Source organism: Sylvia atricapilla, chromosome 11 (genome assembly GCF_009819655.1).
Source record: "Sylvia atricapilla isolate bSylAtr1 chromosome 11, bSylAtr1.pri, whole genome shotgun sequence".
Classification (NCBI taxonomy): Eukaryota; Metazoa; Chordata; class Aves; order Passeriformes; family Sylviidae; genus Sylvia; species Sylvia atricapilla.
In genome coordinates, this window is record NC_089150.1 from 20,725,417 (window position 1) to 20,750,406 (window position 24,990).

A 24,990-nucleotide genomic window follows, 5' to 3' on the forward strand; every position below is an offset into this window, starting at 1 on the left:
TAATGGACAGCACAAATCACAAATCCTGAGCCACAGCCTCCACTTAGATAAATGAGATTTGCTTTACGAGAACCAGTGGAGCCAAACCAATTTAAACCAGTTTGAAGAATCAGCAGCTTCTGTTTTCAGCAGAACACTGCCTTTCAGAATTCATTTCCCTCCGATCAGAATTTACATAGCTATAGCTCAGCTTAAGTGCAGCTTCCGTCGGCTCAGCAGGAACCTGATTAGTTCTATCTGCTCTTGTACATGGCAGATTCTCGCGGATAATTGTTCACGGGAAAGGCAGGGAAGTGGCCATCCACTGCAGGGTTTGAGGTTTAATTAGCTGTGCTGCTCTGTCCTCTTCAGAACCACTGTTAATTCGGGTCTGAAGTCTATCGTTAAAGGAGAATTGGTGCATTGGGGGAAGACATTAATATGTCTGCAATGTGACAGAGTTGTTATTCTGAGGTTTTCAGCAGGGCTGGTTTGCATGCCAGGCAGAGGAAGGCTGTGGATCAGCCTGATGACACACACCATTCCTCGGGCACAGGTGGGGAGGGAGAGCTCCATCCGTCCTGCCCGAGCTGAAACCATGACACAACACTACCGTGGAATGCTTCCTCATTCATGTCAGCTCCAATGGGATCTTCGCCTTAAGATAAACCATCTGGGACAGTAAAATTACTGAACAGCATCGCTCACCTATTGAGCTTGTTTAGCTCGAGTCATTGCAGCTACTGCTTGGAAAAGATCAATAAATATTGAGACTGTTGAGACTTCACATTACTTCAGCATTACAGCATGTACTGCTGTAATACAAAAATAATCCAACTTTGTGCTGCTTTCTAATGCTTTGTATTACAAGAAAGGTTTTCTAATTTTATTACAGTTAAACATTGTTTCAGAGGGGATCTGGCAGAAGATGCTGACAGTCCATAGTGGTGCTTCCCCTGACCCGTCTGCTCTTAGCAAATGCTGTGGCATAAATCAAAAAAAGTTTGTCTGGAATGTGGAGATTCTTTAACTGCTCCCAAACCCAGCAAGACATTTACACTGTCCTGACAAAAGTTGGGGTTTTACCTCCAGGTAACAAACATTTGTAGGTCTTCAGGCATTTCAGATGTTTTCCCCTCTTGCTTCAAGGTGAATGGGGCACTGCTGAATTTTCAGATCCAGGAGTTCAGCCTGTGCTAAATCAGCCTAATCTCAGGGTGCTTTGATTGTTATTTACTCCAACACAAAAAAGCACAGGCTTAGGGATTTTTCCTGGTGGATGGAGACTCCACCATGGTAAATCCAATTACGCAGGATTCCAGCAAATCTGGCTTTGAGGGGAATGCAGAAAGCTGTGAACCAAAGAATGTTTCTCAAGGTGGGTTTCTCAACTGCAAGGTAAAAATCATCATATTGGCTCTTAAATCAGTTGTAGAATTCCTGGGAAGTTCAAAAAGCAGGTAACAGGAGGTTGAGGCATTCTAATTTTTCCATTTTAGAACAAAATTCTCAGCAAACAAGTTTTTCCACTGGAAAATGAGAGAGTTTTGTTCACGTGGAAAATATGTGAGCCCAAAGATATATGACTGATTTAATACCCTCTGTCATGCCTGCACACGGGATAAATTGTGAATCAAACCATGGCTGAAAGAAGCCAGGGTCTTCAAGGCAAATACTGCATATTTTACAGCACTTCAGTAAAAGCATGTATTACCTTGAACTTCTTCTATTTTGCACATTAAAGGTGACAAAACTGAGCTAAAACAAGAAACAATGTGCAGAAAACAGAATTTTTTCTGTTAAATTTTGAATTTGAGGGTTCTGGATTTTGGGAGGACAGCAGGAGGAATTTTCCCTTTTCCAGCATGGCCACAATTCATTATTGCTAGGGGTTTTGGGTTTTTTTTTTAATATTCCTTTGAAAAGATAATTTAGTCTACTTAGCGTGCAAAATAATTCACCCTCTTCTGGCCTGTGCTGTAAGTTTTTCAGAAATATATTTGGGCACGTGAAGGGAGCTCCTTATGGCTGTGCATATTTGCAGATGTGAGTAATGTCTGCTGTTTATGATGTTTTGGGATTGCTCAGATTAGGAAGCAGGGCTGTAAAACATGAGCTGCAGCCATCAATGCTGGCTGAACGTGCCAGGCTGTGCACTGAGTGTGAAATGTTCACAAAACCCCAAAAAGTCCTGAAAAAAGGGACCCAGCAGAAGAATTCTGAGCGTTGAGCTGGCAGTGGATGCCTTTCCCTGCTGGAGACAGGCTCTGGATTAACAGGAATGCCCAGCTTGGGTTTCTAATGATGAAAAGTGATCCCATTTCCATCCTCCTTACACCACTACCTCTCTTACCTCCCCTGCCCAGGGAACTGCTCTGTCCTTGGACAGGGCTCCTGCTGCCAGCTTGAACGCTGCCCTTCATTCCCTGTGTCTGACCCCTTTCCACTGGGGGAATGTTTGACCAGGCTGGGTCTCCCCTCCGGGTTCACAGGGGCTCTTCCAGTGGAACTGCAAACTCTCACTGAGCAGATGACTGTCAAAGGGGAAAGAGACTCTGGGCTTTTCTGCCAGTGCAACAGATTTTTTTTTATAGCTAAAATACATAAATAAATACATTAGAGGTGAGAGGACACTTAAACTCAAATCCACAAAGGCTCCTCCAGCTCAGGTGTGAGCCCTGCTGTCTCTGCTGCAGAGACTCACAGCTCCTCAGCTCCCCTGCTTGGTTAGGGACTCACTGTGCATCCACAGAATGGGCTTTCTGAGTTTGGTGTCATTTATCTGAGGTGCTTCTTGTGCCCTGACTGTGCAGTGGATTTGTCTGGGGCTGATCAAGCAGCACACAGTTTTTGTGTTGCCACCTGCAGCAGAGCAAACTGCGAGGGGGTAGTGGCTTGAAAGCAAAACAAGTGAGAGGCTCCAAGTCAAAAATACAATTTAATGAGAAGAAAAGGGAAAAAAGGTTAAAAAAAATAAATGCAATAATACAAAAAGACCACTGACAGAGTCAGAATACAACCTGATCAGGGTGATGGAAGCAGCCCAGACGAGGTGGTTTTCTGAAGCAGTGATCTCGTAGAAAGGTCTAGCTCTGGTCCTCTGGGAATCCAGTGAGTGAGGGCTGCTTCTACTGTCCCAAATCCCAGTTTATATCCTGGTGAGAATGCTTGGCTCCTCCCTGTGAGTGGAGCATCTCACAATGGGATTATGAGTCATCCAGGAGGTCCTTGATGGCCCATTAAAGAGAGATAACACCCGGAGGGAGTTATCTGTGAGTCCTGCACAAGGCACTGATGGGCCATTAACAGAAGGCACCCAGAGGGAGGGGCCTGGGAAGAGCACTGCTCCAACAATTGGATTCAGCAGTTCATGAAGATGGTGATAGAATACGTCCTATACTACAGCCCAGGACAGAGGGCTTGGAGAGGAACGTGGCAGTGAAGGTGCTGCTCAGGTACTCTGAGGAAGGAGAAAAGAGGGAAATAACTCAGCAAATACAGCCTGGCTCCCCCCCAGCCAGTCTCAGCAGGGTGCTGAGAGCACAGCCAGGTAATTAAAGGTCAGAACAGGTTTGCAGGAGAGCAGTGCAGAGAGGAGAGTTTTTACTGACGCCTGATAGGGCTGGGATGCTGCTGACCCTCGTGTCTGTGCTGTTCTCAGTTCCTGTCACCTTGCCTCAAACTGGCCACGTTTGGAGCTCTAATGGAAGGAGATGCAGATCTATGTTATTTTGTTGATAATTTTTGTTCATACCACACACAACAAGGCCTGTGAGCAGGAGCTGGGAGGAGCTGACCTGCAGTCCCACTCCTTCCCTTAGGGGAGCTGCTGGAACCACTGGCACAGCCAGACTCTGTGTTTGCTGTGGCTGCACAATGGCAACAACAAGCACAAGTAGAGCTTTGGTATTTACAGCTATCCACACTCCAAATGTTTTCCCAGATGCTCCACTGCTTAGGGAAGTGCAGATCAGTTCCAGGTGTGTGTGGGCTCATCCGCGAGGCTGTATTAAAGCACGGAGTTGAACTGTTAAGGTGGGAAAAGACCCCTGAGATCATCAAGTGCAAGTGTAAACCCAGCCCCATCGCCCTGCTCACCACTAAACCACGGCCTCAAGTGTCCCATCCACACATTTTTTGACCACTTCCAGGTCTGGGGACTCCACCCCTGCCCTGGCAGTCTGTTCAGTGCTGGCTGCTGACGTTTCCCTTGTCTTGCAGCAATGCTGTGACTGCTGCAGCCTGGGCCTGCGCCTGAGGAGCGAGGGGAAGAGCTGCGAGTCCAACATCAACCTGGGCTACCCCTGCAGCCACGTGATGCTGTCCTGCTGTGAAGGGGGGGACCCTCTGGCCCAGCCCGAGATCAGGAGACACCCCCAGCCCCTGCCCACAGCGACCCCCGAGAAGGGTGAGTGGCCTTGGGGACTGGGACCCTGCAGACAGGGGCTCTGCCCCACACACCTTCAGCAGGGAGCAGGGACCCCATACACACCTTCAGGGGGGAGCAGGGACACCACACACACCTTCAGGAGGGAGCAGGGACACCGTACACAGCTTCAGGGGGGAGCAGGGACCCCACACACACCTTCAGGAGGGAGCAGGGACACCACACACACCTTCAGGGGGGAGCAGGGACACCACACACACCTTCAGGAGGGAGCAGGGACACCACACACACCTTCAGGAGGGAGCAGGGACCCCACACACACCTTCAGGAAGGAGCAGGGATACCACACACACCTTCAGCAGGGAGCAGGGACACCACACACACCTTCAGGCAGCTGCTGAAGGGAGCAGGGACACCACACACACCTTCAGGGGGGAGCAGGGACACCACACACACCTTCAGGAAGGAGCAGGGATACCACACACACCTTCAGCAGGGAGCAGGGACACCACACACACCTTCAGGCAGCTGCTGAAGGGAGCAGGGCATCAGGAGCACAGGTTCCCACTCATATCAAGCACATGTTTCCTTGTTCCTAAAGCAGGCTGGAAGAAGCAAGGAAGCCATTTAAGGATGGATATTTCGCATCCTTAAATATCCCTGAGGCCTCACTGAGCAAGGCTCAGTATGCTCAAGAAAAGCTGACTGAGAAACTCACTTAGGGGTTGGTTTGAATGTCCCAGAAAGCCTTGTCAGGCTGGCTCAGGAAGGGGAGCAGGTTGTGTTCCAGCTGTGGCTGGTGTTTAAAGACACTAGAAAGGACAGTGCCTGACAGTGACAATGCCACTGCTCAGTGGCTAATGCCAGTACAGGAGCCACCAACAAACTGTGGTGTTGGAAAGTCTCCAAACCAACTGGATAACTTCTCCTGCAATATGAAATTGAGTGTGGGGCCAGTTTCAGGTGGGGCTCAGCACCTGAATTCAGATGTCAATGGGAGTGGGGCATGTGAAAGGTGAACTTGTCACCTCCCCTGTGATAGTTTCTCAGTGCCTCTGTGAAATCTCTGTCCCTGCAGCCCCAGGAGGAGCTGATCCTCCAGCACAACCTGTTATCTCCAGGGTGGGTTCCTTCGTTCTCACCCTTGCAGTAACTGATTTTGCTGGATCTGGCTGTTGTTGGCATGGTGTGCCCACACCCCTCGTTGTGTCCGGTCCCAGCCCGAACAGCTCTGTCAGAGAAGTTCCGCTGCAGTTTCAGAGACTTTATGCCGCAATTTCAGAGAAGTTCTGCTGCGGTTTCAGAGGTGTTCTGCTGCGGTTTCAGAGGTGTTCTGCTGCAGTTTCAGAGAGGGAGGATCACCACGAGGCGCTGTCCATCAGCAGTGAGGCCGAGCTGTCCAACAGCCTGCCTGGGGATGACCTGGATGAGTGTCTGCTCTACGGCGGGGAGCTCTGCCAGCACCTCTGCATCAACACCGTGGGCTCCTACAAGTGCTCCTGTTTCCCCGAGTTCACCCTGCAGGAGGATGGCACCAGCTGCTCTCCAGGTCAGGAATGGGATGTCTAGGACAGGGTCTTCATACCTGCACTCAAACCAAGCTTCTCTTTACTTTCTCTGCAGTTCCCCTGAGGTTTTTAATGGGTGTTGACACATGTTTCTGTGTCATGCTTACTTCAGTTTCAGGACTCAAAGCAGAGATTTCCTGATGTTTTGTTATGGACAGCTGCTCTGTAAATGGCAAAGGATTTTATGGATTATAAGAAGTGATTCACAGGGCAGTCTGCTTTCTTAAGATTCTACGTGTTCTGCGGAAACTGTACAATGTAAAGGAAAATGATAATTTAGCAAACTCAGTTAATGCCTTTTTTTGGTGTTTGGTGGTGTGGGATAAGGGTGGTGTTTCATATGTTCAAATCAAGAGTGTTTCCACTTTTCAGGAGAGGATTTGTAAAGGTTTTTAAAGAAATACCTGTTCTTCTCAGAGTAATTTTGTATTTCAGTTAGGTTTTCTTTAGATAAGTTTAGATACACTCAACTCAATTCAGACAGACAGCATTGCTTCCTGAGCTCTGATTTTTATCTAAAATCACTAACATCCCCAGTGATAACAAACTCTACATTTATCTAGTGTGGTGGAAGTCTGGGAAAGAAAGTCTATTGTGTTGTAATTGTTTTGCTGTGTGGAGTTCTCCAATGGCACAATTTCAAGTCAGATAACCCAGAACTCTGAAACCTCATATTAGTTACAAGTCCTTTGTGTTATTTAACAAGCAAAAGCAGTGTTGCCATCCAATGACAGAACTCCTTAGGCTTCTAATCCTCTGCCCAAGCCAAGCAATGAGCACTGTGTCTGTCATCCTTCTCAACGTGGTGTTAAGGCATTTACCTCAATAATGCATTTGACTGTTCCTGTGGCAGCTGTCTGCTCTGCTGATACTGAAATTCTGGGAAAGGAACCTCATCCAAAAGAGGCAAAGAAAAGTTCTTATTTTAGCCCTGCCAAGTGTGGTGTGATTGCTCACCTGGAGAGTATTTGTGGTTTTGCTTTGCTGCTCCTCTCGTAGCACTGCCTCTGCTGGAGTTCTGGGTGAAACATCTGGGAGGTGATGTTCTGCAGGTCTGCAGCACTGTGGGCTGTTCCCAGGGCTGCAGAAGGGTCTGCAGAGCTCACCTGGGGAATGGCACTGTGACAGGGAACACTGAGGTACCCCAGATGTGTGTGGCAGGGCCAGGGCAGGGCAGGCTGGTGCTGCCACTGCTGAGGGAGGCTCAGGGAGGTGGTGAGGAGCCTCAGTGGCTTTGCTGGGCTCAACCACACGTGGCACAGTGACCTTTCAGTTCTCCTTGTCCCTCTGTGTGTGTGCACATCCGTGCTTTCCTGGGGAGGCCACTCAGGCTGTGCCCCAAGCAGGTGAATTTTTGTTTGAATGTTGGTTTGTCTCTGTTCCACAGCCTGTTATTTGTCTGTGCTGGCTCCATTTGTTTAGGGGAATCACTCTTCCCATCCCCCAAACCTGCACTGCAGCCACCCTTAGTCATTTAAGGCTGTCACTGCTCTGGGGCTCACACTTTGCTGCAGGTGACACTTGAACTCAGTAGGGACAGGACACGTCCCTCTACAGGGAGAATTTAGCCCTATGGATTTAGGCTTCTGTTTTGATGATGCTGATAAACTGGGTTACTCTTACTACTGTAACAGAGCTCTTTCTTTCCTGATACCTTTAACATTACTGCCTGTTAAAAGTGTTAGTGGCAAACTAACACTTAGTTAGTGGCAGCTGTCATGTTTTCCACTTGGCTCTACAAAAGTCATCCAAAAGTACCCTGTGCATGTAAAGGTGTTTGTTGTTTGTCTGTGTTGAAACAGGATGGACAGGATAAGGTCAAAGGCTTCTTTTGGGTTTGGGGATTGGTTTTTTCCATCAAATACCGAATGAAAGCCACTGTATTTGAAATACAGCAAATGTTTTAAAAATTAAATCTGCACTTTCTAGCTTATTCAGATATTGCAGATAGCTTAATAAGCTTTTATAGCTTATTCAGATATTCCTTTACAGAAATTATTGTCAGCCAGGCTGATCTGTATCCATGATGACCTCTGACCTGTATCCATGATAATCTCTGATCTGTCTCCGTGATGTTTGTTTCCTCCTCCAAACCACCATGGAGAGGGATGGATGGGATCACTCCTTGCCCTGGGGTGTCTGGAGGGGATGCTGCTGTCCCTGACCCTCCCTTGCCTTGCAGATCCTGACAGGGGCCAGGTGACCAGGCTGGAAGCTGAAGCCACCGTCCGTCCAGTGGCTTTTCCCTCCCAGCCCATCCTCGTGGTGTCCCTGCAAGAAGAGCAGGACAAGTGCAAAGGTAAGCTGGAGGTGTCAGCTGCAGAGGGGTGTTAGAATAAAACTCCAACCATCCCTTCTCCAGTCTGGTTTCAGCACACAGCTTTAGTCTCAAGCATGAGGCTGAGGAATTGTCTGGGGAAAACCAAGGGAGAAGTCTGAGGCTGCTCCCTGCTTTCAGGGTTATTCCCCAGCTGCTGCTCTGGCTGGGGTCGGCAGTGCAGCAGTGCAGGGTGCTGGGGGCAGTGCAGGGTGATGGGGGCAGTGCAGGGTGATGGGGGCAGTGCAGGGAGCTGTGGGCAGTGCAGGGTGATGGGGGCAGTGCAGGGTGATGGAGGCAGTGCAGGGTGATGGGGGCAGTGCAGGGTGCTGGGGGCAGTGCAGGGTGATGGGGGCAGTGCAGGGTGATGGGAGCAGTGCAGAGTGATGGGGGCAGTGCAGGGTGATGGGGGCAGTGCAGGGTGATGGGGGCAGTGCAGGGTGATGGGAGCAATGCAGGGTGATGGGGGCAGTGCAGGGTGATGGGGGCAGTGCAGGGTGATGGGGGCAGTGCAGGGTGATGGGAGCAGTGCAGAGTGATGGGGGCAGTGCAGGGTGATGGGAGCAGTGCAGAGTGATGGGGGCAGTGCAGGGTGATGGGGGCAGTGCAGGGTGATGGGAGCAGTGCAGAGTGATGGGAGCAGTGCAGGGTGCTGGGGGCAGTGCAGACAGGAGTGCCCAGGTGTGTCAGTGCACAGCAGCAGGGTTGGAAGCAGCTGCACAGGTTGCTCACACTCTGACTGCCCCTACCTGGGCTGGGTCCTGTCTGGCTGTCTTGGCAGTGTAGAGCTGCAGCTGATCTCTGCTGCAGGTCCTGATGGGTTTTGGAATTCTGTGTCGTGCAGATAACGGCCCCTGCAAGCACCTGTGCAACATCGTGGAGGGAGATGCAGTGTGCTCCTGCATGGCTGGGTACACACTCATGGCTGACGGGGTTTCCTGTGAAGGTGAGTGCTCTGGGCTCCCCACAGAGCCATGCCTAAATGTCAGTGTGCTCCTCATTTTCAGAAGTGGGAATCGCAGTGCCATCAGAGGGGGCTTGCTTTGGCAGGAGGAAGCTCAGCTCATGGATACTCCTGAAGCACACTGTGGTGTTACCTGCCGAGGTGGCGGCCTTTTCTCCTCTGACATTGCAGGGGTTTTTTCAGCTCTCCTGGTTTCTCTTCCCCCTCAGGCTCCTGCCCAGGCTCCGTGTCACAGCTGTGGCCTCACAGCACTCTGGCTGGGAGCAGGAGCAGTGAGCAGGACACCTCTGCTGTGCTGGGACACCCTCAGAGCACAGCTCTGCCCTGGCATCAGCTCTGCTGGCTTCCAGCTCCTCCTGCCTTGGAAGCCTGAACTCAGGGAGGCTTCCCAGCTGAGGCAGGACGTGCCATGGGGTGTGCTGGGCCAGCTCCAGGTGCTGCTGGAGCTCTGGCCTGCCCAGTGAGGAGCAGTGAATTCCAAAGCTGCACCATCACCATTCCCATTACAGAAATGTTCAATGGACCTTCGTGAGGAGTGACAAGGGATGTGTTTGCCCAGGGAGGGTTTGGGGGTCAGAAGCAATGCCCTGTGACATACCTTAATCATAAATCTCTAAGTAAGGGAGCAATAACAGTGAAATGTAAGCAGGAGCTCACAATGCTCAGAATTGCTCACAAATGATCCACATCGCTCTTAATCTTAGATCTTATTGAATAACAAATCATTTTCATGAAATTCCAGACAGTCTGTGAAGAAAATGGGATTTTAATATCACCAGATGAAATATTCACAGTGCACTGCTTACTCAAGTGTGGTGGAAGCTAATTTGATTAATTAATGTCAGAAGCAAAAGGGGCATTTCAAGGCAATCGTTTTCCTACAGGAAATGAAAAGATTTGTATTTGTCAGTGGAAGCAGTGAGTTTAAATGTTGGCAAGGGACATTTATAATCTTCTGTTGAAGTCAGCAGCTGATGGTGAGGGTGGTGGTGCACTGGAGCAGGTTTCTTTCAGGGAATGTGCACTGTCTCTGTGTGAATGCCTGCCTGGTTTTTAGAGATGTTTCTTTCTGGAATTGCAGAAGTACAGGAGAGTGAACAAGGACTGAATAATCTCCAGGGGTTTCTTGCAGGACTGTTTTCAGTGTAACTGCTTGTGTTGCAGCCTGGTGCAGATGTGGGAGCCCCAGCACACTCCATCCTGGCATCCTGGGCGCGGGAGAAACGTTCTTTCATTTCAGGAGCTGTTCTAACAGAGTTCTGTTTTTCCCTTTTGCCTGCCCCGTGCTGCTGTAGATTTGGATGAGTGCCTCACAGGTGCTCAGGCTTGTTCCAGCGGACAGTTTTGTGAGAATACACTGGGATCTTTCTCCTGTGTCAGCCCCAGTGGGATGTGTGCAGAGGGCTTTATTCTCAACAGGCATAGGAAATGTGTTGGTAAGACGAGGGGCACACGTTCCCATCCCATCCCAGCTCTCCATGCTCTGAAACCACACCATCCGTGCTCCAGGCCCCCTGGCCATCCCTCCCCTGCCCCTCAGGGCCAGGCAGCACCAACACGTGTGCACCATCTGCTCAGCCCTTCACCCCCGAGCCGTGTGCTGTCTGCCTTTTTCCCCACATTCTGTTCTGGGCCTGCAGGTGTAGCCTTGTGCAGCAGCCCCCAGCTGCCAGCAGTGGTGACCACAGCAGCTCAGGATGTAGAGTGCCTTGTGCAGCAGCTCTGCTCCTCATCTTGCCCCTGATGTTCCCCTGGACTGTGCAGGAGGGGTGGATCTGTCCTTTCTCATTCTCACCTCTCCCAGGAGCGCTCTGCACCAGCCCAGTGCCCGTGTGTCTGCAGCTCTGGCAGGAGCCAAGTGCTCCCTTTGGCTCACCTTCTCCCTCTGCCCCACGACATCAGAACAGTTCTGTTATGACTGCACCAGATGAACCTCAGGGACTACTCATGAAAGCAAAGACACAATTCCCATTTGTGAAGCCTTTCTCTCTCACTAAACACCAAACCTCTGTGTTCCTCTAATGCAGGGCAGTTTTTACAGGTATCCTTTGAAATAACCTAAAAACCTTGGGAAATCCTCTTCCCCTTTTGTGTGTGTGTGTGCTCTCCACTCCCATCCAGCTCTGCTCCGTGTGTGGTGCCAGCAGAACATTTGCCATGTTTAACATTTTTTCCTACTTTTGTAGTCCAAGGGGAAAGCCACAGGCACACTGTGGTTTGTGTTTTGCTCGCTGCCTCGTTCTCCTGGGGTACCTTTTCCCAGCCTAACAGCTTTTGTTCTCCACCTTGAGCTGCCCCAAACACCGGGAGAAAACCTGCGGTAATTAGTTTGCAAATTCTTGTTGGTTTAACGACGTCACTCTTTGCATATTTTACAACCTTTGCACAGGCACAAAGCAGCTGATAATCTTTGATCCATGGGATTTCCTTTAGTCAGAGGTGGAGGATTATAACTCCAGGTGCATTCAGGAGCAGACTCCCAGTATTCCCAAAAGGCAGCCGTGCACAGAGAAGAGTCAGCAGCTGTTCAAACAGCTCTCACACAGCACCTCTGGGAGTTTTTGGGAGCAGGTTCTGAAATTCTTTTGGCTGGAAGCTCCAGGGATAAGAGGCAGGCTGGGTGCTGCTCTTCTGGTGACTTCCAGGCAAAGTCATTCCCACCCACCAACACTGACAGCTCTGCTCCTGTCCTTGCTGCTCCCACCCTAGTTTCCCTCCTGACAGGGAGCAGGACGTGGTCAGTTTATTCCTGGACCCACAGGGTGGGTGGCTGCAAAATAACAAAGTGCCTGCATTGCACAGATGTGTCCCATAAAACAAACGGAGCTGAGGAGACTGGAAGAGAAAAAAACTAATGAGAAACTGCAGATGCAGCACAAGAAAAGTCTACATTTCACTTTTTTCATAGGAGGTGCACCAAAATGAGTTTCTGATGTCAAAGTGTGTATTGAAATAAATAGCACTAGGTAAAGGTTGATATTCCTCTGCAAAAGGAATATCATCCAGCTCTTGGATGTAAAAATGTGCTCAGGGATGGGGTATGTGCTGCTGTTTGCAGCAACAGATCTGGGGAAAAAAGAGTTATTACATGATTGCATTTCATTCTGGGTTTTGCTGACATAAAGTGAGGAATGTTGCTGCCACACACACTGAGCAGATTCCTCCAAAATTAACTGTGTGACTTGTTTTCGGTATAGTACTGAGTTATTTTTCTTCTTTTTCCTGCTTTTTAAATTAAATATCATCTTACCCTCCCTCACAGCCTTAATTGGGTTGGATGAATACCACAGGTGGTCCAGTGTTGGAATTAACTGTGTTTGAGACTGAAAACATAACTCTGTTATTCCTAGTGCTCTGTCAAGCATCTCACTGGCTCCTGGAGTTGGCTCCCAGGATCAGGGGAACTCTGGAGTCTACGGCAAATTTAGGGATTTGTTTAGACAGATGAACAAAACCAGGGATGTTTGCATGATAAACTGGCCAGGGGACTGTGCTGGGCTGGCAGCTGGCACAGCCAGAGGTTCCTGCCCTGGCTCAGGGATGAGCCTTGCAGCTCAGCCCAGCCCACAGTCAGGCTTTAGAGCTTCTCAGTGTCTCACGTGCACAGGACTCCCATTGAAAGCAAGAATTCTGCATTGTAATCTGCCACTTTCCAGCATTTTAATTTCCTCAAATGTGTTCCAGCCAGTTCTCCATATTTTTTCAAGTACTCAGAGTTTTGCAAATTGAATCAAAGATATAGACAAAACATGAAATCATATTTGATTTTTTTCCTCTGTGAGATCACAACCTTTTTTTATGGCTGTTATTTAATATTCCACCTGCTGATCACATGGAATGCCTCCTACCCTCTTTGGTTCATATTGCAGACAAACACGCTTTTCTCTTTTGACGTGGTGCTGGACTGACTCAACCTCATGAGCTGCAGTGTGGTGCTGTCAGTTTGTTTGTGTGAGGGGCCTTTTTGTGCTTTGCAAGGACAGATAATCTCAGACCTGTGGTACAGCCAGCAGAAAGTCTTGCAGTGCTTTGGGTGCTGTTAAGTGGCCCTCCATTGCTGGCTTTCTCTGCAATATTTTTTTTTTTTTTTAAATCAAAATGATTAAAGAACTAAGTCTAAGTGGGTGAGAGGGATCTACCACACCACCTTGTATTCATCTCCCAGCATCTGAGGGGGTTTTGTTTACCTCCATAGGATCACGTGGGAAAATACTCCTCACTCTAATGAACAGAACCTGGGCAGGTGCACAGGCATCAGGGGGATAGAACCCTGCAGGAACTTTGGGGTAGGCAGGGACCTCCATGGAGGAGCTCCAACCTCGTGTGGGACAGGCAGAAAGGGATCCAGGTGATGGCCAGGACCTTGCTATGGATCAACCAACTGCTTTGGAAAGGAACTCCACAGCATGTGGAGGGTAACAATGGCAAACAGAGCAAAAAAAGAAAAGGGAAATAGGACTAAGTGAGAAGTGAAATGTAACTAAGCTAATGCAGGTCTTGCAAAACTCAGTGCACACCACCAGTTATCCTAGCCCACCAGGAACTGAAATTTTTTAATGCTCCTCCTCATTTCTTTGCTAGAAAACCAGCTGACACATTTTTAAAGACAAAAATCTTTTCAAATGGCTTTTCCTGTTTTTGTGCTCCACAGGGGAAGTCATATATCTGATGTATTTATCTGAGAATGAGGTTCTACAGCCAAAATAAAAATCTGATTTAAACAATACTTGCTTTATTGTGTAGTATGAGAACAGCTTGATGCACAGAGCAGCCAGAGGACTGGTAATGGTTCTGGTCACATTTGGCTTTTGTTAGCGCTAGCAGTTCTTAGCTTTATATAGAAATGGGAACGTGTGAGGCTTTGTGGAGGTTGGCAAGAAAATTTCCCAGTCTCTGCCCCTTTTTGTTGCTTCTAAGTATTTGCTCATCATGCCGTTCTAGCTTTCATTATTAACATAAGCAAGACCTGAATTTGAGATGATTTCATCCACGCCCATCACAACGTATCATTTTAAAGGTGTTTCATATTCCTTCCCTAATTGTCTCATGCTCTGCAATCTTGTGTTCAAGTGGGTTTTTTAAAAAAGAACTTTTCCACTACTCCACCTGCTGAAATCAGGTCTCTTTAAAGCTCCACATACAGATTTACAAACTTGATTGAGCCGTCAGGGTTGCTCTCCATGAGTTGCTGCACGTGCAGCATTCCTTAGGGAGGTGTGACACCAGCTGATCCAGCCGAGGAGCAGGGTGACCCTGGAGCAGTGCCAGCCTGGCCTGAGGCAGCAGCACTGCTCCCTGGCTGGGCTGGGAGCTCTGGTGAGGAGCAGTGGGCGTTAATCCCTTTCTCATTCACATGTCCAGGAGTTCCCATCCTGTCCCCACCGGCTGCTCATCAGTCCTCTGCCTTTCCTCAGTCATGTCCATCCCTGTCCCCAGTGCCTGCACCACCCCACGGCCTCTGGGGAGAGGGGAGGAGGAGGAAATCCCCTTGTGATTCGTGTCTCCTCAGTCACTCTGCTAACTCAAGACCCTGGACTAAAAACATCTCCCATCAGAGCACCGTAACTGCATTGACTGTCTTTCATCTGGGCTTTCTGCTCCTTCCACGAGAGCAGGAAGAGGGAGCTGCCTTGGCAGCCTGTGGCACTGATCTGTTCCCTCTCTCTGACAGACATCAACGAGTGTGTGACAGAGAGACACACCTGCCAGAGGAGAGAGCACTGTGTCAACACCATGGGCTCCTTCCGCTGCCTGCAGGAGCTCAGCTGCCAGCCCGGCCACGAGCTGAAGGATGGCGAGTGTGTGGGTAAGGAAAGGGCTCCTCAGGCCCTGCACAGAGGGAGGGGAAGGGATTGCAAAGTCTTTCGGTGTTGCTGCTCTCTGGTACCAGTGCTGCAGCGGAAAGAGGCTGCTCAGCATGGAAGTGCTGGGCTTTGCAGGCTCCTCCTGCGCATTCACTCGTTTGAAATGGTTCTCAGGGATAACTGCAAATTACTTAGAACATGGATGAATTAGGATTTGCCATCTCTCTGATGGAGGAATCCCCCTCAGCTCCTCTGCCTGGCTCAGCTGATGCTGTTTGCTGGTGATTTCAGTGGAAATTCCCAGCCTGTATGGATCACAGGGCTGACAGCCCCATCCTCCCCGTGTTCAGGGTCTCTGTCAGCATTAATTTACATTTTACATTTGCATTCAACCATTTGGGATGGTCACAGGGTTAAGAAGTTATTCTTCATCCTGCTGTCCTGGTCTCTGTAGGTGTCTAACAGAGAAGGGAACATCACTGCTCAGAGCAGCACGGGAGTGTGCAGAGGACACACGAGCCCTGCCCTCAGGGCAAAACCCACTGTTATTTACACCTACGAGTTTTACAGATCCCTGACAGCTGGAGTAAGGGATGCCTAAGGAAAGAGCCTAGCTTTTGACACAGAACATAAAGTTATAAAATAGAAATTATCAGAAATCTCCCTTTATAAACAGCTGTCATAAATAAAGCTTGGTTTACTGGAAGAGGCTGTTTTGTGAATGTCTTGTTCTGTTGTCTGATTCCAGAGCATTTCTAATATTTATAACAAATCTAATTTACTTTCTAGTCTTGATATTAGATTCTAGAGGACTATAATACTTACAAATTGTTTTACAGCAGCCTGTAAAAAACTACAAGTATTTTGGTATTTGTGTGCTGCAAGAGGCAGTAGGGACCTGAATCAAACTTGCTGCAGGACCTGACAAATCCTGAAGCGATGCCCCAGAGCACACACACTTCACCCTCAGATTTCCCCTTAGTACCAGGTGTCTGTTGAAATAATGCCTCCTAATTCCCTCTGTGGAGCTGAGCTGAGCCCCGTGTGGTGTTTTGGTGTGATGGACAGATATCGACGAGTGCGAGAGAGGAACCCACAGCTGCAAGGTGAACTTTGTCTGTCAGAACACCCAGGGCTCCTTCTACTGCGAGTCCAGGCAGCGCTGCATGGACGGCTTCCTGCAGGACCCCGAGGGCAACTGTGTGGGTGAGTGTGAGCAGCAGGGCTCTGAGCCCTGGGCTGCAGCTCCTGGGGCTCCCAGGAGGGAGCACTGAGCCCTTGGATGGGGAGCTGTCCTCAAACCCTGCCCTGAGCTTAATGTCAACGCTGCTGTCCGTTTAAAGATGTGAATACTTGAATTTGGAACTATCCCCACTTGAATTTGGAGCTACCCCCACTGCAGACCTTCAGCAGCCTTATCTTTGTAGCACAAGAAGTTGAAGTGAAGGAAAAGGAGGACAGTTGGAAAAAAGCATGTTGCAGTGTAGCCTCACACCCAAGCAGGTGTTCCCATATTAAGAAAAGAATTTAAGCCTCACCCCATAACTTCTAAGGAAGAAGAACCAGAAACTTCTGTGCTTTTCTCACCATAACTGGTCCAGAGGCAGGACTAAAGCACCTGTTGGTCCCTTGAGCTGTTCCTCAAGGAATGTGGCTATTTTATCTTGGGTAGCTTGCCAACAACCCCTCTTAGATCACTGATTACTCAAGAGAGAGCACCATTTCTTGAGGTATTTTTGGGGTGTCTTAGCAGGTGCAAGGGACCTCCCTGCACTGTGCACAGCTTTTACTCTTTTGTTTTGTAAAGTTTGTTATTTTCTCTTTAATTAAAACCTTTTTGCTTTTTCAAAATACCTCTGATTATCTGTCTGGCTAATTATTCTTAAGCCATTTCTAAGAGGCTGCTGGCAACCCTCAGAGTGTGCTGTACCTTCATGGGGCTAAAAACACTCCGGACTCAAGCAGCCACATACCGAAAACAGACCAGAAGGGTTAAACAGCATCTCTCCCTGCTCTGTTCGTTTTCTTCACCAGATATCAATGAGTGCACCTCTCTCCCTGAGCCCTGCAAGCCAGGATTCAACTGCATCAACACGGTGGGGTCCTACACGTGCCAGAGGAACACGCTGAGCTGCAGCAGAGGGTACCACGCCAACGAGGACGGCACGCGCTGCGTCGGTGAGGGCAGACCGGGGATGGCCGGGGGAAAAGTCTGTGTCACTGCCAAAGACAGGTCTGGAGTCACCTCCAGACTCCTACATGTCTTTGAGGAATGGGAATTTGCTGTCCCTGCAGCTCTGGGGTTGGTTTGTGTTGCGGGATCCTGTCATTGCTCCGTGGAGTTTCTCTTGGTGCGCTCAGCAGATGGTTTTGGCTGCAGATGGGATTCACTGGCTTCCACTCTGGGGAGAATGTGTTTTAGTTACTTTTTTAACTCATCCTGTCAGGCAAGAGCACAAGGCCTTGGTGGTTTTTGTAGTGCCTCCCTGGAAGTGGAGTGATCTGCAGCAAATAAGAAATGCTGGTTTTGGGGGCTCACAGCACCAGGTGGATGTTCTTTGTGGGGATGTTCTGTGCATGGTGTTCCCATTGCATCCACCTGGGAGGGTGTTTAGGATAAATTCTCCCTGTGTGAAAAGAATTCTCAGGAGAATGAGTCTGAGAAATATTCATATAGGCAGGCATGCAGCTTGATCCTGATCTGTGTTTGTTCCAGGGTATTTGAGCACATGAGGCCCCTAGGGCAGGGAAGCTCAGAACCTGGTGCCCAAAGCAAGGCTGGCTGGGTGTTCTCCAGCTCCCTGTATTCCAGGCTACATGAGATAGGAAATCTCAAAATAACAGCAGGGGAAACAAAAACAGAAATGTCAAAGCAGCAGTTTGCTCAGTGCTGAGACCCCAGTGATCTTTACCTGCCTTCCCCTGGAATAAAGGAAGGATGACAGATTAACAAAATGTGCTTTGTTGGGCTGCAGGTGGCTGGGAGCCGTGTTAAAAACCATTAATTTGGTCGTGGTTAGCAACCTGTAGTGCACACCAGTGGTGCGGCTGCACCCCATTTCCACAGATCTTTCTCAATTCACCTTTTTGCTCTTCATTGCCCTCTATGTCCCCTCATGGTTTTAGCCCCAGGACTATCCACACCATGGGTGGCAGTGGAAAGGTGGATTTGGAAGTAGCAGATTTGGAAGGAACAGTTCATGTGTGCAACTGAGGAAACTGAGAAAGCTTCCAAATACTGTGGTCTGTAAGTTCAGGGCAAAGCAGTGCTGTGTTCTTGGCTGTCCCGTTACAGCCTGGGATATTTGAGTGCTTCCAAAAAGAAGCTCCAAAAGTCCTGCCTCCCTCAGTTCTGTGCAATCACAGTTCTGCAGCTGCTTCTGATCAGTCCTGTGTCAGCTAGGTCACCTGGGCTGGGTATGATTGCACCAGTTGGGGTTGTTTTTAGGGTGAGCACCATGCCAGAGTGCCCCTGAATGCCATTTTCCCCACAAGCAGCAGTCAGCCCTGAGCAGCACAGCCATCCTGGCCAGCAGCCTTTGCTCTGCATGCCCTGCAAACCAGGGCAAGGGGGCACTCCCCACCCCTGGATGTGGTCAGAAAATGTGTGGATGTGGCACCTGGGGACATGTCGTGGTGCTGGATCAACAGCTGGACTTGGTGATCTTGGAGGCCTTAATGATTCCGTGATTCTGTAATGGCTGGGGCGAGTTATGTTCCTAAATTTCAAACCTATGGTACAGAAAGAGTCCAGCTTTTCTCCCCAGTTGTTCCTAAAACAAAAGGGACTGTGTGTAAATCCATGGGAAAGAGGAGGAACTTGCCATTAATCCTCCAGCCTCTCTCCTCTAGAGAACAGAGAGATAAGACAATGATTTCTGGTGGCCCTGCTTCACACCACTGACAAGGCTGCTCAGGAACAGGCATAAGGAGACTTCTCTAGCTTGATTTTGGGAGTAATTTATGTTAATTGGTGATTTCTCTGTCTTTGCTGTGTGCACTCTGTCGCTGATGCTGGTCTGTGTTGTTTGAGGTTATTTTTTTGTTTTGTTTTGTGGGTTTTTTTAATGGCTTTTTTTAAGTAGGCAGAGAGCATAGAGAAGAAAGAAGAAAAGCATATGGTCCTAATTTCCTCTCTCTGTGATAAAGACTAGTGTCTTTGAGGCATTACAATAGCTAATTAGATGCCTGAATCAGATTTATTCACAGCAGTAAAAACATCGTCTACACGTGTTTCTTCAGCAGAATGCCACTTGTAGGGTCATCTCCTCTGCTTAGAGAATTCATCTGTCTTTAAAATGTTCAGATATTCTGATTGAGCAAATGAGTTATTAAAAAGCGCCTCTTAGATTTAGCTGAAAACTGCTGTAAGTGGGAAATATGACACAGCTCTGATGGTGTAATGCCCTAGAAGCAATTAAAGTCTGAATGCAATGGAATACCGAGCTTTGGATAAACTAACAAAATGGTTGCACACACGATATCATTACAAATAAAGCTGCTGCTTTACAAATTGTTATCTGCATTAGAGAGTTCTTGGTTTTGGTGCTACCTCTGATTCAAAGAAAATGAGGACTCGTTGTTCCAGCAGAAATCTCAGTTCCTGTCAGGAATTCCTGTGTGGTGAGGGGCATTCCCTCACTCCCTGGCATCCCTGACCCAGTGCCAGCAGGGACTGTGTGGGTGCAGCCTCTCCAAGGCTGTTGTTGGATGGGGAACTGCCCAGGAACCCTGTGACATGATTTAATGCTCAAATTTATGTCTTCAAATAAGGCAGCATGGCGAATTTCCAGCCTTAGAGATCCATCCTAATGATTGTTACATGAACAGGGATTTGGGTTGTAAAAGTAGTTGAAGATGTGAACAATAGGAAAAAGGCAGGATTTGTTGGCTTAGGAAGTGGCAGAGCTTGGAATATTTGAAGAAATATGCAATTGTAAGGGTTAATGAGACTTTCTGATGCTTCTTGTCCCAGATGGTGAGAGGGATTTGTTAGATGCTGATGAGCTATTTAGTCATGTTGCAAGTCTTGTAAATCAGCCTGTATTGAAAACTCTCATCTTCCTCCGAGGATGTTTTAATGAGATTGGAAATGATGTGTGTGAGTGGAGAAGCAACTAATTTGTTGGTATTGGATTTTGGATGAGAGGCCGTGGGGAATATCAAAATGGGAGCTGATAGAGAAAAGAAAAAAGATCAACATTGGGAAAGAGCAAAAGACAGACAGCAGGAGCAGACTGAGAGGGCAAGTGGAGATGAAAATAGCAGTTGCTTTAATTGAAGAGATGAGCAGAATTTCTGGCTGATTCTTGTTTTGCTTTAAATGGCTTGGTGTGACTCATAGAATGGCAGAACATCAGAATGGGGGCTTAAAATGTCATGGTTTGATCAGAATCAAAGTGTGCTTACACTGAAATTCAGAATATGCTGGGAGAGCCCCATTGCAGGTCCAGTTACCATTTTCACTGTGAAGGTAATGCTCTGCCTTCCCCAAGTTTGGCTCAGTTGCCTCTGTGACGAGCACAAAGGGAGAAGCTGTGACATTTCTTCTGTCCAGTTTCCAATCCTGCTGTCCCATGGACCTTTAATGTCTCGTTACAAACACTGGTTTTAATCAAACTCTGCTGAAGCAGCTTTCCCTGTCTGGCCCTGCAGATGTGGACGAGTGCCAGGCTGGGGTGCACCGGTGTGGAGAGGGACAGCTGTGCCACAACCTGCCCGGGGGCTACCGCTGTGACTGCAAGATGGGCTATCAGTACGACGCCTTCAGCCGCAGCTGCATCGGTACGTGGGGCACGGCAGGGGCTGGGGCTGGCCCTGGAGGAGCCCTGTGCCCGGGGCAGTGCTCAGCACCACTGCAGCGGGAGCTGTGCAGGACAGTGTTCAGCACCACTGCTGCAGGAGCTGTGCAGCGCTCAGCACCACTGCAGCGGGAGCTGTGCAGCGCTCAGCACCACTGCAGCGGGAGCTGTGCAGTGCTCAGCACCACTGCAGCAGTAGCTGTGCAGCACAGTGTTCAGCACCACTGCAGCGGGACCTGTGCAGTGCTCAGCACCACTGCAGCGGGAGCTGTGCAGCGCAGTGTTCATCACCACCTCCGGAGCTGTGCAGCGCTCCTGCCAGGGATTTGGGAGCCTTGGCTTGGTTTGCCTGCAGATTGTCACTTAAAGCCACCTGCAGGGTAACTTCCCTGTGGGTTGTGCTTCTGCTGCTGTGCGGATTGGGGATTTGGGATTTGTCTGTCTGGAGGTTTCAGCACCTTCCTCCACAGAGCCATGACCCACCCCTCTGTCCCCTGCCCCTCCAGAGCAGTGGGCAGAGCTGGGAGTCCCCCAGCCTCAGACCCTGGCCCAGCACTTCACGGCCTGCAAACCAATCCCTGCCACTTTCCAAACCACCCTCGTGGCCCTGCTCTGCTCGTGCCCCTGGGTTGACTGTGTGTTTGCTTGTGGTGCTGGCAGACATCAACGAGTGCTGGAATTACCCGGGGCGGCTGTGCCAGCACACGTGCGAGAACACGCCCGGCTCCTACCACTGCTCCTGCTCCTCGGGATTCCGCCTCTCCTATGACGGCAAGCACTGCGAAGGTACCAGCCCTCCTCTGCACGGGGAACAAACTGCTGCGAGAGTTCGGGGATGGTAGAGAAGGCAATGATACAAACACAGGAAACTTTGTGTGCTCTAATTTGCACTCAAACACTGGGATTGTCAGATGAGTGTCAACAAGTCTCTCCTCTTTCTTCCTTTCCCCATGTACTTTTTTTGTTTTCCTTCCACGTGACGGAAAAGGAGAACAAAGTTAAAACAGGAAACCATTCAAATTTGGATAAAGAAGAAACTCGATAGTGACAAAACTTAAAAAAAAAAAAAATTTAATTTAATGGAAATTTTTTGAGTTCTCCGTGATTTTTTTAGGGCAATTGCATATTTTAGTGAACTGAAGGCCATAAAGTCTGAAACAAATGTCTGCATGTGTGTGTTTCCATTAAAGAAAGGAAATTTTCATATGGAGAAAGGAAATTCAGGTGCGGGAGACATGTTCAGGCTTCTTGGCATTCTGCCTAGGGAGCAGAAGAAATAGGGACAAATGAGTCCTTCATTAGTCACTCTGCCTGGAAGATAAAGGTTTTCAGGGGTAGGAAAAGGTAGAAGACACTGTTGTGAAGCACTGTGGCCATCTCTGTGCGTTTGTTTTTGGATGCAGATGTGAATGAATGTGAGAACAGCCCCTGCAGCCAGGAGTGTGCCAACGTCTATGGTTCCTACCAGTGCTACTGCAGGCAAGGCTTCCAGCTGGCAGAAGATGGGCATTCCTGCAAAGGTAAGGTGCTGCCTCTCCAGGTCAGGGGGTGTGCGTTAATTCTATGTAGCAGCAAGAGCTCTCTGGCCCTCAGCAGCCTCTGATGCTGCAGGTGATGCCTGGAGGTGGTTTTGAGTCTTTTTCTCTCTCTCTCTCTCTCTCTCTCTCTCTCTCTCTTTCTCTCTGTCTTTCTCTCTCTCTTTCTCTCTCTCTTTCTCTCTCTCTTTCTCTCTCTCTTTCTCTCTCTCTCTCTTTCTCTCTCTGTTTTTCTCTCTCTTTCTCTCTCGCTCTCTCTCTCTTTCTTTCCCTCTCTCTCTCTCTCTCTCTCTCTCTCTCTTTCTCTCTCTTTCTTTCTCTCTCTTTCTCTCTCTCTCTCTTTCTCTCTCTCTCTCTTTCTCTCTCTCTTTCTCTCTCTCTTTCTCTCTCTCTTTCTCTCTCTCTTTCTCTCTCTCTTTCTCTCTCTCTTTCTCTCTCTTTCTCTCTCTTTCTCTCTCTCTTTCTCTCTCTCTTTCTCTCTCTCTCTTTTTCTCCTTCTCCTTCTCCTTCTCCTTCTCCTTCTCCTTCTCCTTCTCCTTCTCCTTCTCCTTCTCCTTCTCCTTCTCCTTTCCTTCTCATAATTTTCCTTTCCCTTTCCCCCCTTTTCCCCTTTTCTCCTTTTCCTCTTTTCCCCTTTCCTCTTTTCCCCTTTTCCACTTTTCCCCTTTCCCCTTCCCCTTTCCCCCTATTTCCCTTTCCCCGTGTGACCGTGCTCTCCCGCAGACATTGATGAGTGCACGCAGAGCGCCGGCATCCTCTGCACCTTCCGCTGCGTCAACGTCCCCGGCAGCTACCAGTGTGCCTGTCCCGAGCAGGGCTACACCATGGCAGCCAACGGCAGGACCTGCAGAGGTAACAGCACCCCATGGTCTGGCTTTGACACCCTCACAATCAGCTCAGCCATTACAGTTGCTCTGTCAAGCTCCGTGTTTTTTAGCAGTCGCTGTTCCAAAGTCAGTTTTGGGCAGAGTCGTCAGATATCGGTGTTTGCAAAGTCTGTTTTCCTGTGCTGGAAGAAAGCGCTGTGGCAGCTCAGCTGTCAGCGTGAGCTAATTGCTGAAATGAATTCCCAAGGAGCCCCCTTCATCCTTCCAGCTAGGGCACTTGGTTGCTCATGTGAGCTGTGTGTGCACCTTGGCACAGCATGCGATCACAGGGGTTTGAGAGGTGCAGATGTAGAAATCTGTGGCTTCTTTATGAGTTACAGCTTCCTCCTCCAGAAAACTGGGAGATGAAATGTTGGAGCTGTAATTGGATCTTGGCCATGCAGCAGTGTCACCTAAGCCTAGTCCTGCTGGCATTAGTAGATGTTAGTGAAATGACAAGTGCCCTCCCCTCACACACCCCTTCTCTTCAGCACGGTGGAGATGTCTCCCGGGAGCCTGGTGGTTCCCATCTGGTGTGCAGCTGTGTGGTGCTGAGCTGAGCCCCCCTTTCCAAAGGATGCACTGCCTGTGTAACCTGGTGGAGGATCTGATTACCTTTACATTCCTGAAGTCCTTACAGCAGCTGCCAGGCATTTCCTGCCCTGGCTCTTTCAGGAGCCCTCCACGTAACTTTGGTTATGTATCTCCTGCACTTGAATGGCAGTGAATTTGCACTGTGTAAATCATGAGCAGCATGAGCGTACTTAATCCTGACTGTGGAGCAGTGAGCCAGATTGAATGACAATTAAAATCCTTTTTAAAAATTCTAAAATATTTTTAAATGTGTTAGTTTTAAATGTGTTTTAAAGTATGAGTGCAGTGATATCCACATGCACTTAGATTCTTACGTAAAATTCACCTTTAGAAAATGGCAGCTGTAACTCTCCAGGATCCATCCCCTTGTTTGGAGCTCTGCAGGCCTGTAGTTACAAGGCTGGGCAGATACTGAGGTGCGTCTAAATACGTGCTCAGAGGAAGGCTGGGTTGGTGTTGGCCCTGTTGAGTGCAGGGAGATGATCTGGGTTTCCCCCAGCTGAAGATCTGGCTCCAGTCGCCTATCATCTGGCCAGTTCTGAAGAGTTACTGGTGCAATGTTCCTCATTCCCTTTTTTCCAAAGATGAGTTGTATCTCATGGAGTAGTGTCTCGACATATGGATCTTTTTTGCAGAAACTGCCTGTGGTATTTTGCAGCGCAGCCAAAGTGGTGCAGGGAGTGCTTTCATGACAATGATTGCAATATGGAAGAAATTTTCTTTTCACCTACGGGCACTGCTGAGAACCAGCAAGGGATTTACTTGACTTTGATTCTCTCCTATTTCCTATTGTATACTTTTCTTTGCAAGCCTCTTAAACCAGCCGGTTCAGCGTGTGAGATCAGTTCCCATCCCAGGGGAAGGGAGGGAGTGGAAGGTTACAGTTTCCCTCGAAGAGTCTCTCTGCTCTGTGACAACTGGCAGAGCTGCAGGGCCCTACACAGTCCACATGCCTTGTCTGTTAGGATTTATTTCATTTTAAAGCCTCTGTGCATTGTCTAGACATTTGGGAGAACACTATGTGACTGTGAGGGCTCTGCCAGTGCTTTCTGCACAGGCTGGATCCTTGTCACTGCATCTGGTTTTCAGCATTGTCATGGCTTGGGCTTGTGGGGATGTGTTGTTTAGGTAACCATGTTTATGCTCTGGGCCATGAAGTATCTTTGAGATTTAAG

The 24,990-nt window shown here is 48.9% G+C and overlaps 1 protein-coding gene across 1 annotated transcript in view; it reads left to right on the forward strand.

Annotated features, from left to right (window-relative positions):
- Positions 1 to 24,990, forward strand: part of FBLN2 (fibulin 2) — a 62,909-nt gene that overhangs the window by 33,428 nt on the left and 4,491 nt on the right. Inside the window, exons 4-14 of the mRNA XM_066326986.1 lie at positions 4,201 to 4,387; positions 5,709 to 5,915; positions 8,117 to 8,233; positions 9,096 to 9,197; positions 14,887 to 15,021; positions 16,088 to 16,225; positions 17,054 to 17,197; positions 20,675 to 20,803; positions 21,481 to 21,606; positions 22,224 to 22,340; positions 23,079 to 23,207. Of these exons, the coding sequence (XP_066183083.1) occupies positions 4,201 to 4,387; positions 5,709 to 5,915; positions 8,117 to 8,233; positions 9,096 to 9,197; positions 14,887 to 15,021; positions 16,088 to 16,225; positions 17,054 to 17,197; positions 20,675 to 20,803; positions 21,481 to 21,606; positions 22,224 to 22,340; positions 23,079 to 23,207 (1,531 nt within the window). The remainder of the gene's footprint in view (positions 1 to 4,200; positions 4,388 to 5,708; positions 5,916 to 8,116; positions 8,234 to 9,095; positions 9,198 to 14,886; positions 15,022 to 16,087; positions 16,226 to 17,053; positions 17,198 to 20,674; positions 20,804 to 21,480; positions 21,607 to 22,223; positions 22,341 to 23,078; positions 23,208 to 24,990) is intronic.